Source organism: Brugia malayi (genome assembly GCF_000002995.4).
Source record: "Brugia malayi strain FR3 genome assembly, contig: Bm_v4_ChrX_scaffold_001, whole genome shotgun sequence".
Taxonomy (NCBI): domain Eukaryota; kingdom Metazoa; phylum Nematoda; class Chromadorea; order Rhabditida; family Onchocercidae; genus Brugia; species Brugia malayi.
The window spans coordinates 10975259-10991245 of NW_025062479.1; the positions used below are offsets into that span (position 1 = coordinate 10975259).

At 21.9% G+C, this 15987-nt stretch overlaps 2 protein-coding genes across 2 annotated transcripts; one reads left to right on the forward strand and one right to left on the reverse strand.

Moving 5' to 3' along the window:
* Positions 1 to 518: 518 nt before the first annotated feature.
* Bma-npr-32 (Uncharacterized protein) lies at positions 519 to 7245 on the forward strand (the record flags this gene model as incomplete). Its single annotated transcript, XM_043074432.1, has 11 exons — positions 519 to 675; positions 1426 to 1525; positions 2011 to 2120; positions 3395 to 3599; positions 3821 to 3978; positions 4162 to 4322; positions 4515 to 4604; positions 4946 to 5041; positions 5505 to 5710; positions 6253 to 6327; positions 6945 to 7245. 11 exons carry the CDS (start codon positions 519 to 521, stop codon positions 7243 to 7245), a joined length of 1659 nt encoding a protein of 552 aa, XP_042930366.1.
* A 2559-nt stretch (positions 7246 to 9804) lies between these two features.
* Positions 9805 to 10492, reverse strand: Bm17967 (Uncharacterized protein; the record flags this gene model as incomplete). The annotated part of the gene is made up of 2 exons (XM_043074433.1): positions 9805 to 10042; positions 10464 to 10492. The coding sequence occupies 2 exons, from the start codon at positions 10490 to 10492 to the stop codon at positions 9805 to 9807; spliced, it is 267 nt and encodes an 88-aa protein (XP_042930367.1).
* Positions 10493 to 15987: the final 5495 nt, after the last annotated feature.

Here is a 15987-nt window from a genome sequence, read left to right on the forward strand (position 1 = left end):
TAAGTTAGCAATTTATAATTGATTTTAAAAATTTAAACAACAATTTTACAACAAAATCGTTCGTTTTTTTTAAGTTTTATTTATTCTGAATTATTCATTTTTGTTAAATTTTTGCAGAATAAACATTTTCCAATAAAAATTCATAATCAGGCATATGATTATATCATTGATGTTTAACGATGATAATGAAATTGGATGATTTTAATTCATTTCCTTATTTGCATCATTTTATATTCTTCATTAATTTCAATTCACTCTCGAATTTTTTTTTTTTTTTTTTTGTTCTCTTTTGATAATTTACAGCAATACTGTTGCTGATTTATAAATATGATCGATGTATAAATGCAAGGGAAGGACACATGAAAGAGAGAAAAAAGAGGGAGAGAGAAGGAGATAGAGTTTAATTATTTTAGTAATTTTTTTTATAAATTCGTTTTTTTTAAAAAATAATTTCGATATTAAATATCTATAATATTTTATTGTTAATTTATACAAATATTATTAAAAATTTACAGATAATGTTCATAAGTCTAGATTCGATTAATATTTGGATAACAATAACAACACCAACAGTAACAGCAGCAGCAGTGGCAGCAACAACAAAAGCAGCACTGATATCAAAAACAATAAAGTTTAACAGTAGTTTGTTAAATGAAACATTCAATAATTATATCAGTAGGTTAAATTTTTTATTTTATTTTTTATAAAATACAGAAAGATTCTAATAAAAAATTTATATTTTTATTAAACTAAGAAGTTATTCTCGTTGTTTGTCGTTTTCTGTTTCATTTTTTCTTCGAAAAATAATGTACAGTTTTTTTAAAAATTTGGATATATTGATTTAGATTTAAGGTATTTTTGGTATGAAGTTTTGTTGCTATTAATTTTTGACATTTTTAAGTTTTTTTTTTTTTTTTTTCTGGGATAAAATATAATTTTGGTACACTGAAAATTAAAACGATGAAAATTTACTGCATTCCTTCTATTTTTATTTTTAATTAATTGTAGCAAATTAATGATTTCTCAAAAAAAGACAAGTGATGAAAGCAAAAAAAGAAATTTTTACTTCTGAAGTTAGATTTTTTCTTACATTCAAAATTAAATTTATAATTATTATTCATTCATCATTCTAATGAATCATTTCGCTCACTAAAAGAAAAGCAACATTATTTCCAAAAAAAAGTAAAATGAATTTTTTTAGTTTTTTGATTTTTTCTGAAAAGTACTAATGCTTTAGAAAAATGAAAAGGACGGATGTATTAAATTTTTCAAAAGTATTTTTTATAATATAAAATGTCAGCATTTTTATGAATTTTCCAATCAATCTGTTATAACTAAATCAAAATTAAAATATATGATTAAAACAAACTGAAAAATTAAAAGAACAAAATTAAAATAGAAAATTATTAGTGCAATTTTTTTCAGATACTGAAAATGATAATGAAGAATTAGTGCGAAAATTTATACGCTTAATTTTTAGTATATCCTATTTTCTTCTTTTTTTATTTGGAACAATTGGTAATGGGTAAATTTTTTTATTTTTTTAAGAAAGAAAAAAATTTTGTTTTTCAATTTCCTTTTTCCATTTTCCTTTTGGGTTATTCTTTTTAATTATTTTTTCACTCCATATTCATATATTTTTATTGTTTGATTTTTTTCGTTTCGTTTCTTAATTTTCGACAAAATATTAAAAACAAAAACAAAAAATGAAAGAAGAGAAAATTGTAGAATTTATTAATTTTAAAATAATATTACATTTAGACAAATTTTAAATGTTAAGAATTTAAGTGACATTTTTTTTGGTGAAAATTTATTAATTGAAGCAATAGTTTTTTTAATAAAGAAAACGTGAGATATATTAATCAATGAAAAATGGAAAGCAAATTGATTGGATATTATTATAAAGCTATTTGATACATGCATAAATCTATCTTTTAATTTTATTTAACTTTATTTGGATTTAAAATATAAAATAAAATAAATTAAATTTAAGTGAATAAAATATTTCAGGAGTGTTATTGTAATGATTGTTAATGTGTTAACAGCAACACGAAGAAAAGGTTTAAATTCAGTTCGAGTTAATCCAAGCAACACTTTACATGTTTTTATTTATATTTTGGGTAAGTTAAATAAATTATCAAATGAAAAAAACAGAAAAAATCTAATTTTGAAATTTTATTTGCACTATTTTTTTTACATTTGCATTTTAATTCATCAAATAATGACATTCGTTTTTTTTTTTTCAAGGTAGTAGAATAATTCTTAGCCAAACCTTTTAATAGTAACATTTTACAGCTCATTCAACTAAAATCAACATTTCAAATCTAAAAAAAAAAACACAGAAACAAAAAAAAAAAATTATTACATTTTATTTTCAACAAATTTTCATATATAATTTTAATGAATAGATAATTTTAAAAAATTTTTGAAATTTAGGAAATAAGGAATAATCAAAAGAGGGGAAAAAATAACATCAAAGATAAAAATTGTTTAATTATTTTTCCGCTAATTAAAATTTTCCGTATAAATAATGAAATTGATAAGAATAAAAGTAACAATATGTAAATTCACAATGGTTAATTATTCATTTTATTTGCTTCATTAATTAATTTATTCAACAAAATTTATCTTATCAATTTCATTGATTATTTGATAATTTACATGGTAAATGCATAAATTTTGTTCAAATATTTGATTTTTCAAAATAATTCGCTACAGTTTTTTGCACAATTCAATCAAACTAATCCATTATGGTTACGAGATATCAAAATTGATAATGAATGAGTGAAATGCTGATAATTTCAGTGTCAACAGATTGATCACCCTGAATAAAATTAAAAAGATCAATGAGTGAATAAGTGATTAATACGTTTTAATTGGTTTTAACTAGTTAAAACTTTGAAGAGAAACTAGCTTCAATTTAGTTACTGAAAAAATTGATTAATGAAGTAATCATTACTCTAACAAGTAATGAATTTTTCCGAAAGGCAATATCAGAAACGGATTTTTAATTAATAGAATTAAAAAACAAGAAGGAACTGATCAGAAATATTGTTATTTCTGATTATATGTATCAGAAAAATGCAAATAATTGAAATCATGAAGTGAAAAAAAAGAAAACATTAATAAAGCTATCAAAATTTTAATTTAAATCAAAACTTTTACTATTCCATCGGAAATATTTTTCTATCGAAAAAACACATTACCTTTACAAAAACCAATATTTTTTTTTTCTTATTCTAACAAAAAAAAAAATAATTAAACTAGTTTTATTAAATAGAAAATATTTCTTAATTTATTTTGCTTCATAATTGAAATGAATTGTTTTTTTTTTTTGATTGCAAAAATTTCAATTCTATTTAAATTATTTAAATAATAATTCGATTTTTTTTAGGTTTGTCAGTGGTGGATTTTTTGGTTATTATGCATTTGCCATTTTTAATCATTGATTTATTATATGGACAATGGCTATTTGGTAAATTAATGTGTAAATTTTATTGGTTTGGTGAGAGTGTTAATAAATTATTGAGCAGTTTTATTATGACTGTCCTTAGCTGGGATAGATATTTGGCTGTATGCTCGCCAATTAAATCCATCAGGTTTTCCTCTTTTTTAATCAGTTCATTTATAGACAATAAAGTAAACAAAACTAAAAAAAATTTTTTATTATATTATTGTAGAGAGAAATTTTTTTTTTAAATTTAAGTGTTGAAGACAAGAAAAAAAATCTTTCATGAACTTTTTTTTTTCATTTTTAAATTGTTATAAATTTTTAACAACAAATTTTTTTTTATTATTAATAATTATTAATTTATCGTAGAATGCGAAGAACAACAGTAGCATGCTTCGTTTTATTGTTATGCTCATCTTTAGCGGTAATACTTTTGTTACCTGTTGTAATGAATGCAACCGTTGTACATGTTGATGTTCAAACAGGTAGCCTTATAATAGGTAATCCAAACGATGCTTTACACTTAGGTTTGTTTATTTTACTGCATTTTCTTTTCATTTTTCTTTAATAATTTATTTTATTTATTTCTCTATTATTACTTATGACTTATAAAAAAAAGATATATATATATATATATTTACAGCCTTTTTTTTTTAATTTCAAATTTTCGACACATTTAAAATTCTAATTTTTAATAATGATATTTCTAGATTATCATAATCATAATCATCAGCAACACAAACATTATCATCATCATCATATAACACAAACAAAATGTATATTTGAAGAAAGCAATCCAACATTTATGTATTATACATTCGCATGTGGTTTCTTATTACCAGCTCTTTTAATTACCTATTTTTACTTAAATGTAATAAGTTATTCTATTCTTTTTTTAGTTTCTTGTCTTTTCTCTTTTTTTGAATAATTCATTAAATTAAAAAAAAAAAAATAATTTAAAGTATGGCTATCTTGTCCTTTCCAATCCTTTTTTTTTTTGAATTTTAACAGGTATCATTTAAATTATTTTACACTAATTGTGACAAGTTTTTTTTTTTTGAAGGTAATTATACAATTGCATAAAAGTGTTGCAAATGTTCATCGGCATAGTTTTATCACTAAACAGCGAAATGCAAATATGCGGATAAGGCAGGTATATTTTAAATTTTAAATCAAATATTCACTTTTTTCGATATTATTTTAATTTTTTTTTACAAAATTTAATATGAAATTGCTTTTGGTATTACTTCATTTTTTTAGTATATGGAATTTAAAATTATTAAAAAAGAATTGTGTTGTTTAAATGAAATCTGTTGCTTACTAATACTGATGAATAAAGAATAAATGATGTATGACCAATTTCAAACAAAAGAATTTAATGATATTACAAAAATTACAAAATAACATAATTTCTCTTTTCCTCTGTATATTTCAAATGAATCTAGAAATTTTAATTCGATGAATTAAATTAGAATTAAAAAAGTTATTTTGTAGGTAACGAAACGAATTGTTGCTATGATTTTATTTTATTTTTTCTGTTGGCTGCCACATTGGGCACTAAATCTACTGGCTCATTTTGAGCTTATTGTTGTAAGCCTTTCTTTTTTTTTTTCCTTTTATTGCTATTTTAATTTTCCTTTTTTGCTTTTTAATTTTCTATTAACAAAATTCACTTCATAATTATCGATGTTATCATAAACTTGTGATAATAAATTGAGGAAATAAATATCTCTCCTATCAATTAACTAAAATAACATTTCAAAATCATATTGAAATTTTTTCAAAAAAGGGAATGGAGAGAGAAAAAAAAGTGATTTATCAAGTTTCAAAAAGAATTTTTTTTATTCATAACTAAATGCACAAACTTATTCATTTCTCTTTTTATCATTCAATTAAACTTTAATATTATTCCATTTACTATCATACTGTAAATATTATCATGATGCATTATCATATGTCGCATTTCTACCAACTTTTCTTATCTAATTAACAATAACAACAACAAAAATTTAAACAATGAAAAACGAAAGTAATAAGTAATATCTTTTGTTAGGTATCCTGGTCAACCTTAACATTATCATCAATTTTTTTTGCGGCGCATTTGTTAGTTTGCTTTAATTCGGCTGTAAATCCAATCCTATATGCGATTATCAATCGTGAATTACGACAACAACACACAAAAGCTTTAATTAAACGTTGTCGATCATTATCAAATGCTACCAGTACCGCTTTAGATGCATTGATCAAACATTCTCATCAGTAGGTGAAATTAATCTATTAGTTTTAGCTTTCTCTTCTTTTTCGTTCTTTTTTTTTTTTTTTTTTAAAAAAAAAAAAAAAAAGTTTACATCATATCTTTAAGGATTTGTTAGGTTTTAATTCCATTTTTATTTTTTTTAATATTTAAATTTGATTTTTTGCAAAACTTTCTAATTTGCTTCTTACTTTATATAGGACGATTATTTCAATACAGAAAATAATTGCTAAAAAATTTTTGATTAATATTAGAAAGTAGTTTTTATATGTTTGCATTTGCATTTTAGCCATTTATTGTCTGCTTGCTACCTTTTATTTTTTCATTTTTTTTCTTTTAAATTTTGTTCTGATCAATTTTACTTGATGTTAGGAAAAGAAATTTTTTTTCAACAGCTTTCAATCATTTTTTCAACTTTTTAAAAAATTTTTTAGTTCTATAAGGAAGACAACTTTTCATAAATGTTGATCAATTTGCTACGTAAACTTCTCATAAGTATTTGCAATTTTATTAAATGTTTTAACCTTCTTTTACTTTTAAACTTTAGCCTTGTGGAATGTGCTGGACCGTTACACTGCAATTTTGATGCAACGAGTGGCTATGAAAATCAACAACATACAAGGTTCACTTTTAATTTTTTAATTTCCAATTTTAATTTATAAATCATTTATCACTTTTTTATTACGATATATGAATTAAATAATTACATCAATTTTGTAATGATAATAATTTAATGAATTTAGAAATGCAATGAGAATTTGTTTTTTTTTTGCAAATAATTTATATGTCTGTATTCGTAATTTCACTTTTTTTTTTAACTTTTTCAGAATTTTATTTTTTCCAAAATTTTATTGCTATCATTTAGCAATAGTTTAATGAAATTAAATGGAATTAAATAAAAAAATTAATGAAATTGAACTTTTCAAACTTTTGTTGCTGTTGTTTAGTAATAGCACAATGAAATTAGTAAATATTATTAAAACATCTTTTTTTTTTCCAACAGCTAAAATAAAACAAAAGTATAAGTTATTTCATTTTTTTTAAACCTTTTCTTTCTCTCTTTCACTTTTTTTCACTTAAATTAATAGTGTTAATTTTTAATATTTAGCTATAATGATGATTATTAACTGCTGATAATTGATCACTGATGGTTGGTCAGTGATGAAAATTTTAAAAATGATTTTAATGAAACTTTGTTCAAAGTATTCTTTGAACTTTTTTCTTTTTTTTTAAATGTAGGAAAGAAAAGAACAATTCACCTTCATCAACAACAGCTGTTCTACCATTATGTTCGCTCAGTAATCCGACAATAGCAGTTGAAAATGATAATGAAATTAAAATGGATTTATCACCGCCGAATTATTTACAGCGAAAAATTATAAATGATATGAATGATATTAATAGTTCATTATTGTTTTCCAGCAGCTCATCTTCTAAAACAGTTGATATCATTGGTATAATACATCAATCACAATTTATTAATTCATGTTGCACATTGAAATCAAAAAAAAAAATTGATTGTATGGATTCATTTCTTTGATTATTGATATTATTATTTCTTCTTTTTTAAATTCATTTTACTTTTCTCTTTTTCTCATATTTTTTATCATAAAAGATTTTAATCATTTATTGTAAATAAATAAAATTTTGAAAGATATTTCATTCAATTTTTGCAATCATAAATTTATGTATGAAAAATGAAATTGAATGATTGGTTGACTAATTCTTTTTTATTTTAACAAAAATTCAAAACAAAAAAAAAAAAAAAAAAAACTCTGAAAAGCATTGCTATCATATGTTGTAACCATCAATTTATGAATTGAAATTTTAAATGTAATAAAGAAAAAAAAAATAAATAATTGCTTAGTTTAAATTAAATATCATTACAGTATTTTAGTTTTTTATTTGCATTTCTTCTTTTGATTTAAAAAAAAGAAATAATAATATAAAAAAACTTCGGATTTATGTGATTCATTAGATTTATTAATATTGGTGGATAAATGTCTTTTAAAATAATGGTATTGTTCTAGAAATGATAAACTGGCTATATAATGTAAACGGAAATCATGATAATAGTTCAAATGTCATAATTTATCATGTACTAAAATGAACTCAAAAATTATTAATCTATTTTATAGTAAAGTGAAAGAAAACAATTCTCTCGTTCAAAAATTTTTTAGTATTTCTCGATAAAAATTATAAAATGCATGGCGATCATTAATATGCAGCTTCATTATCAATAAATAATTTTGCTTTCTTTTTCTTGTATGAAATAAAATTTTTAATTGAAATAAAATTATAAAATTTAATTATGCATATCGCATTTTCTTTATATATTTTCTTAAAAAAAGAGGAAAGAAAAAATGCGATTATGTGCATTTTCATATCAAATAAATACTGTAATTTATTTCATATCGCTTAATGTTTGTTGAAATTTTTGAAAAAATTAGTCAATTTATGTCTTAAATGAAACATCGCTCTCTTTTTTTTATATATTATCAATCATTAAAATTTTATTTGAATTAGATTATTCTACAGATTTACTTCTACGATTACAAATGGTAATTAAGCTCATAACAGTAATCATATGAAAATTAAAAAAGATATCTCAACCAATCGATAAAAATCAATTTAAAAACAATTATTATTTGCATAATGATGATAAATTTATGGTAAGAAAAAAAGGAAGCATAATGATATGTAACGAAAAGAATGATAATTTTTTTCTGAGAAGATTAAGTTGATTACTTTTTAATTAACAACAAATCATTCATTAATTCTAATCTTATTCGTGACTGATTCAAGTGCTGATTTAATTTAAGCAATTAAATTCTTTTTTTTTTCTAACTTTGTTTTATTATTCCATTTTACATTTAGCTTAGTTAGATAAAACATAGCCATAATATTTTGCCTTCTTTGTATTTTTCTACCAATTATAATTAAACAAATTAGAGAAGCATCCAAATAAAATTTTGTTACATGATTTTAAGAATGGTTTTTTTTTTTCTAAAAAAAAAATGAAATGGAAAGCCATTTTAATTAACGCGTACTTTTAGAACTTCAACTATTATTGATTAGCATTAATTAGCTAAACCTAAAGGATGGAAGGACATTGGAAGAAATGAAAAGGAAAAAAGAAAGGATAAGTTCATTAAACTAATGAAAGCATTTTTTTTTTTTTTTCTTATTTCATTTTTATCATTTTTAAAGAAAAAAAAAAAAAAACTTTTTTTCTTCTTTTTAGGTAAGCAATAAAATATTAGAATAGATATAGATAAAAGGGAAGGAACGAGTGAATGAAAAAATCGGGAATAATTTATTTTTTGTAAATTTTTTCCCGCAATTTTTTGAAATTATTTTATTGCATTTCTTCAGTTTTACCCATTTTCACCACTTTTTTTTTGTTTTTGCCATTATTTCAAAACACCGTTAAAAATCATCACAGCCACTTGATATTTTTTTTCTTAATTTGTCATAAAAAAAAAATTTTTCCTATTTTATTCAATTTAAAAAATCTTTTCTCACTGTTTTGTTTTATCTTACATTTCTATTAATATACATAAATATTTCATAATGATATCATTTGTTATCATTACTTAACATAATAACTCATTCAAATGAAGAAATATTAGTTATTATTGTGTGTATCATACAAAATTTATCAAAATAGTTCCATCGTAATTTTTTTGTATTAAATTTATTCTTTTAATTTTGCCATTAAATGATAAAATTCAAAAAATCTGCGATGATAATGGCTTTTTCATTTTTTTAAAAAATATTGATCACTGCAATGACTTATTAAATTATTTTCTTTTTTACGTTTTTCTTTAAGTATAATTAATTAAACAATTTGTTTATCAAATTTTAGTAAAGTTTAAACTTTATTAAATTTTTGCAGCATTTGATCTAAACATAAAAAATTATAAAATTAAAAAAAAAGCTATTCTCAAACAATAATAAATAAAAAATAAAATTAACAACTTCCAATGTATATTTTCAAATATTTCACCTTCTAATTTCTTTTATATGCTTGCTTTTAATTCGTCACCTGGAAAGGTGACCTTCCAAAAAATAGGTCGGGGCCTAACAAGCCATCCATTTACATTGTAAACAGTACCAAATGATATATTTGATTCTGATTACACCGAAGTACTTCGGCAACAATACATATTGAGCTTACGTCACGAAGCATTCGGTGCATTTGTGCGCTACATCGCTCATTTTGGCGATCTCGACAAATGCACCCAGTGCCTGCTACTCCATTTTGTGAGCCTCCTAATATGATGCTGAAATCCGTAACTGTTAGTGGATCACCGTATATATTAATATCAGTCAGTCTGCAATATAATAATACTATCTATTAATTTGTTTTCCTCTTATGATATCATGTAATATTCCTGTCATTTCTTTATAATATTATCAAATCATTTGTCATTTTTTGCACTAATCAACTGTTATTATTTGCATATTTCATTGAAAGAAAAATATAATAAAATGGATTTTTTTAAAAAATTTTTGCAGAAATTTAATATAGTTTCCAATACTGGTAATGAGAGGCAAAGTAGAAGAATGGAAAAAGAAAACGAAAAAGAATGACTAGAAAATTTGATTTGAAATATTTGACTTGGAAATTTCATGATAAGAAATTACATTTCCATTTTAGTAATTCATAATGTGATGCAAAACACTGAAAAGGCACAAATGATTTGACTGTATACGAAAAGAGAAAGAATGAATTTTTTCGCGCATTCCACGTACAAGAAAACATCATCATAGCATTGAAGCATTCAAAATCATAATTGCAAAAAAAATAATTCTAAACAAATTTCATCAAATATATATTATTAAATTTAAATAAAACCAGTGAAATTAAATTTGCATTGTTGAATTTGGTTAAATATATTTCATAGTTATTGTAAATCGTTAGTGTTTTCTTACATATTTTTTATCAGTAATTATTATATTGTTATCAAAAACTTAACTTCTATTTGTAGGATAAAATTTATCACAACATGTTATCACATTGTGTTACATTCTTAAATTTCTTACATTCTGTTTATATTGCTTTCGAAAATTTTCATAATTAAAACTTTAAATAGTAAAGTTTATGCTTTCTTGTTTCCTATGAAGTTTATTTTTTGTTAAAATCATTAACCAAGGTTAGAAAATCAATTTCCTTTTAATTTTTGATAATTCAATGAATACATCTTACATTGAAAGGATTTGTAAGAAACATTTGTTAAGACTTCAATCACCATATTTCTTACTTTAAAAAAAAGAGAAAAAAACTGAAAAGTAAGCAAACAAACAGAAGAAAAAAAGGCATAAACACTATAACATGTTAGATTAATTTATACATGAATTGAAAATGATGAAATAATTAAATTGACACGAAGATTTAGCTTTTTTTGAACAAAAGAAGAAAGACAAAAAAGGAATAGCGCATCTGTCCCATTCAATTAACTCGTTTTTTCAGAATGTATGAGAAAAATAGCGAAATCAAGAAGAATGGAAAGATCCGATATATGAAATTTTCTCATTTCATACATATAACGTGGATATTGGATATCTCTTTTTTTTCTGCCTTTTATTTATTGATTATTTGTCTAACAGTAGATGTGTGGGCAAATTTATTGTAATTTGTTAATCCACTAATATCATTTAATATTGTAATGTTTATTTACAGTAATAATTAGTTTAATTAAATCGTTGATAAATAACAAAATTTTATGAAATTTTATGAAAATTAATGTTTTGTTTTTACTAAAATCTAAATTTCATCCTAAAAATGTTCTGAATTTCGTTAGCTACAAAAATTACTTCTGTTTTTTTTTTTTTTTTTTTTTTTTTTGCGGATAGATCTTAATTTTTCAATAATTTGACATATGGTAGAAAGAATTGAATCTCTTTTTTTTTTATAAAAGACACCGTTTTAAATTTATTCAATTAATACCCGTCACAATGATTTTGATAAAGTTAATAAATAGTTTTTGATAAAATTTTGGTAAAGTTTTGAAAATTTTGACAAAATTAATGAATTTCAGGACTTAAAGATTCAATTTTTTCATTTAAAATGTCTAATTTAGGAATAATAAAATGAGTTGTAGCACAGTTTGTGAATAATACACTTATTGGATGCAGAAATAAACGAAGAAATAAATTAGAACTTTTAAATTTTAAAAATATTCTACAGTCTTAGAAATATAAAAAATTTTAGAAATATTTTCTTTGCTTCATATTTGTTTTGCAACATTTTCGTAACATTTTTGATATAAAAATTGTATTCAAAAATTTTTAGCTTTTTAAACTGTCAAGAAAAAATATTGCTTATTGCTTGTGCCTTAAGAATTTTACTTTATATTTGCAATATCTCAGTCTCATTCATTTTTCTCACTTTCAATATCAAATTTCAGGACTTCAAGATTCAATTTTTTCGTTTATATATGTAAATAATAACCACCTGTAATTTATCCAGTAAATTACAATGATTGTTTTTTTTTTTAATTTTCACCGACATTTCTTGGCATTCAAAATAAGAATTTCACTAATTAAAATGAAATTTCAATTTTATTCTCTAATTCCTTGAGATTTTGGAGCTTTTTTATGTACTTAGAAAACACTTTAATTTCTTTCTAGCATTTTTTCCTTATATTTGATAGATCATTTTTTTTAAATAAATTTAATTATTTATTGGAGTAAAATTTATATTTCTATACTAACTTGTTGCTTTGTTAAATATAATTTTAATTGTTATTAGAAGGAAAAGAGGGATACATTTGCTATGGTTTTTATTTTTTATCTGAACTTTATGGTTATTTTCAAATATTATTATTAAATAATTAAAAGTTTATCGTAACTTTTACAATGAATTTTTTTTAAATTGTATTTTAACCAAAAATAATCCATCTATTGATCAAATAAACTTATTCAAAGGTAAACGCTTACTTGCTATTTCCTTTTTAATTTAATTTTCTTTTTTCTAGTGAGTTAATGAAACAGCCAAACTGTATTATTAATTTTTTTTCCGAAATTAACTGAGTTAACTGTTTAAATTTATCGGAAAAATTTGTATACATGTATGATTATTTACTAAAATAATTATATGTTATTTTCTGTTATGCAGCAAATGATAATTTAACTATGCACAATGCCACAAATGCTATTACAATAACAGTTATATTGTCATAACAACAAGAACAATTAATTATTTATTTGTTTTAATTTTAACTTTCCTTTATCTAATTTTAATTGTTATCATTTTTTTGCGTAGAAAAATTATAATTACGAAAAAAAAAAATCTCATCTTCTCATGCCAATTTCGTTTACATTTCAATTAATTGTTGTTCAGGAAAAAAAAAAAAAGGTGGCATGAATAGTTCATGGTTCCTTTTCCTTTTTTTTAAGACGAAAGTTATATTTGCTGATAAAATTGAAGGAAATTATTCTCGACTTTTCTAAAATTACTCAATTTCATTTTCTTCTTCTTTTTTCTTTTTTTTTTAAAAAAAAAAAGGTGTCTTTCTGTTCATTTTTGCGCAAAACTTTATTTCGACCATTTCGTTTCGTTATCACTGAATTGATAATTTTATTTTATTATAATAAAAATTTCAAAAATAATTTTTCGTAAAAATTCATACATTTAGATAATTTTAGCACTAATTTATTTGCTAAAAATTTTATGAATAATAAGCAAATTAAATTTAATAAACTTATTATAATCTTTTTATTTGTAAATTTATATGATAATAATGACAGTGATTAAATAAAAGAAAATGATTGTCTTTTAAATGATATCATCAATTATTTTCATCAACAGCATCAGCATCACCATTGTTTAGCAACTAAGCTAGCTTATTTGCTTTTTAATTTCATTCGATGTGAAATAATCTTTTTTTTTTTCTTTGAATTTTAAAATATTCTAAGACTTATTAATTGTAAATAATGTGAAATCTAATATTTGTTAACATGACAATGTATTTTTATATTCAATTAACGCAACTTTTCAAGCAATATTTTTGAAAAGAATGATTTTGAAGAAAAGATCAGAAATAATAGTAAAATGAATGACTGATTTCTTCAATGTTTTATCTTCCGTTAACTGTCTATATACGATTAAATAATTTATTTCCTTTTATTTTTATAATGTCGCTTGTTTGTTTTTTTGTTTTTTTTTTTTTTTTTTTGGTTTCATTCTAGAACATTTCATTTCTATGATTTTATGTTTCTTTTGAGCGATGCAAAAAACAGAAAAATTTTTGATAAACTATTGCAGATAAAAAAAGAGCTTGTATTGATAGCATGATTCAGAAAAAAAAAAGAAAAAGGTGAATAAAATAATTAGCTTGCATCAATTTTAAGAAACGGGTGAATGAGGACATGAAGCTAACGTTGTTAGAGTTAGAATTGAGTTGAACGAGAATTAGTGTTAGATAATCGTTTGGTAATTTAATCATTTTCAATTTTTTAAATTCGATAAAATTTCTTTTTTTTTAACGAATTATTCAGGTGGAATTATTATTATTATTAATAGTAATAGTAATGGTAATGATAATAATTAATAATAATAATAATAATAGCAATAATAATGAAAGAATGCAATAAAAAAACAAATAAAAATATTTTTTGGAAAAAAAAAACAAAAGAGGAGATTAGCGAATAATTAATTGAAAAAATTATTATTTTACAAAAAGTATCATTTTACACTATATGCGTTGTCGTCACCAACCAGTGCATAAATATTTTTTAGGTATTCAAATGCAAAATTTTGTTACACTTTATTTAATTGCAACTTATTTTCAAAGATGTTTTTCCACTTCATATTTTATACTTTTTTTTCAAAAAACAAAACAAGAGCTATGATAGTAAAAACTATAAAAAGCATTATGAGGTTTGTTTTTTTCCATTCTTTTTTTTTTTTTTTTTTTTTTTTGTTGCATTGCTTTTATAACTTTTTCACTGATAATTTAATAGAAGTAAATATTTAATTCTTATTTCAGGTATTTAATTATAATCGGTACAATTTTTTCTTTGTGGTATTTTTTCTGTTTTCTTTTTGTTTTAAAATTAATACTTTATTTTCATTATAATTGTTTTTTTGTTATCTTTTGGATTATTTTAATGATATTTTTTTGATATTTATTATTTTTCAGTTGAGTCATTAAGTTTCGTTAAATTGTTTAATAAATAACTTGCTAAATCGAAAAAAAGTAAACAAAAATTAATGTTTTTGAAGCTAATTGTAAGAAAAATTTCATACATTATCATTTTTTTCTTTTGTATTTACAAGCAATATAATTTTTTATAATACTTTCATGTAAATATTTTGATCCTAGGAAATGAAATACTTGGCCATCACTTTTTTTTTGTTTTCTTGTTATTGTTTGTTTGGCACAAATAGTATTGCTGTACTAGCACTCAATTATTTATCGGAGCCAAATATTTTAAATTTTGACTTAAAAATTTTATTTCTTTGTTCTTTAATCTATGTTTAATCCATTACTTTTCAATTTGTTGAAGACAATAAATTAGTGAAAGAAATCACTTTTAAACATCCTTTATTTTATTAGGACATTATATTTATTGAAATAGTTAAGGAAAAAAAAATCTCGTAACATTTTATCGTAAAATCTAGACACCTGTGAAAATTCTATTAAAAGAAAAATACAACAACAGCAGTAACAAATCTTTCCAATTTTCTTTTTCCGTAGAATCAAAAACAAAAAAAAAAAAAAGAAAAATGGTATTTCTCATTTTTTCCCTTTTCTAAAGTATTTTCAAAAGGAAAAAAAAAAAGACGGAAAAAGGAAGTAAAGTATTACATTTCCAATTTGGTATGCTAATTTTAACCTCTATGAAATGGTTTTTTTTAATAATTTTTTCAATAATTTATTAAGTTTTTTTTTTTTTTTTTTTTTTTTTAATTTTTCTAACACACGAAATTATTTGTATTTTAAACAACTGTATCTTTCAAGAAAAAAAAGAAAAAAAAAATTTGGCCGCTTATCTGATCAATTAGTTCCAGCTGTTGTTTATATTCTTATTGCTAGGCTTTTAAACCCTAACACTTCTGTTACTTAAAAAAAGTTTGTTATTTCTCACTTCTTCTAATGAAAAAAAAATTTTTTCAAAAGTTTGTTTCATTTACTTCATTCCTTCCTCTTTTTAATTCCTTTTTCTCTCCTTCATTCTTCTAACTTCTTCACCTTAATCATTTTTCCTTTCTTCCTTTGTTTTCAAACAGTCGTCTAACTAATATTAAGATAAATAAAAAATCATTTTCTCT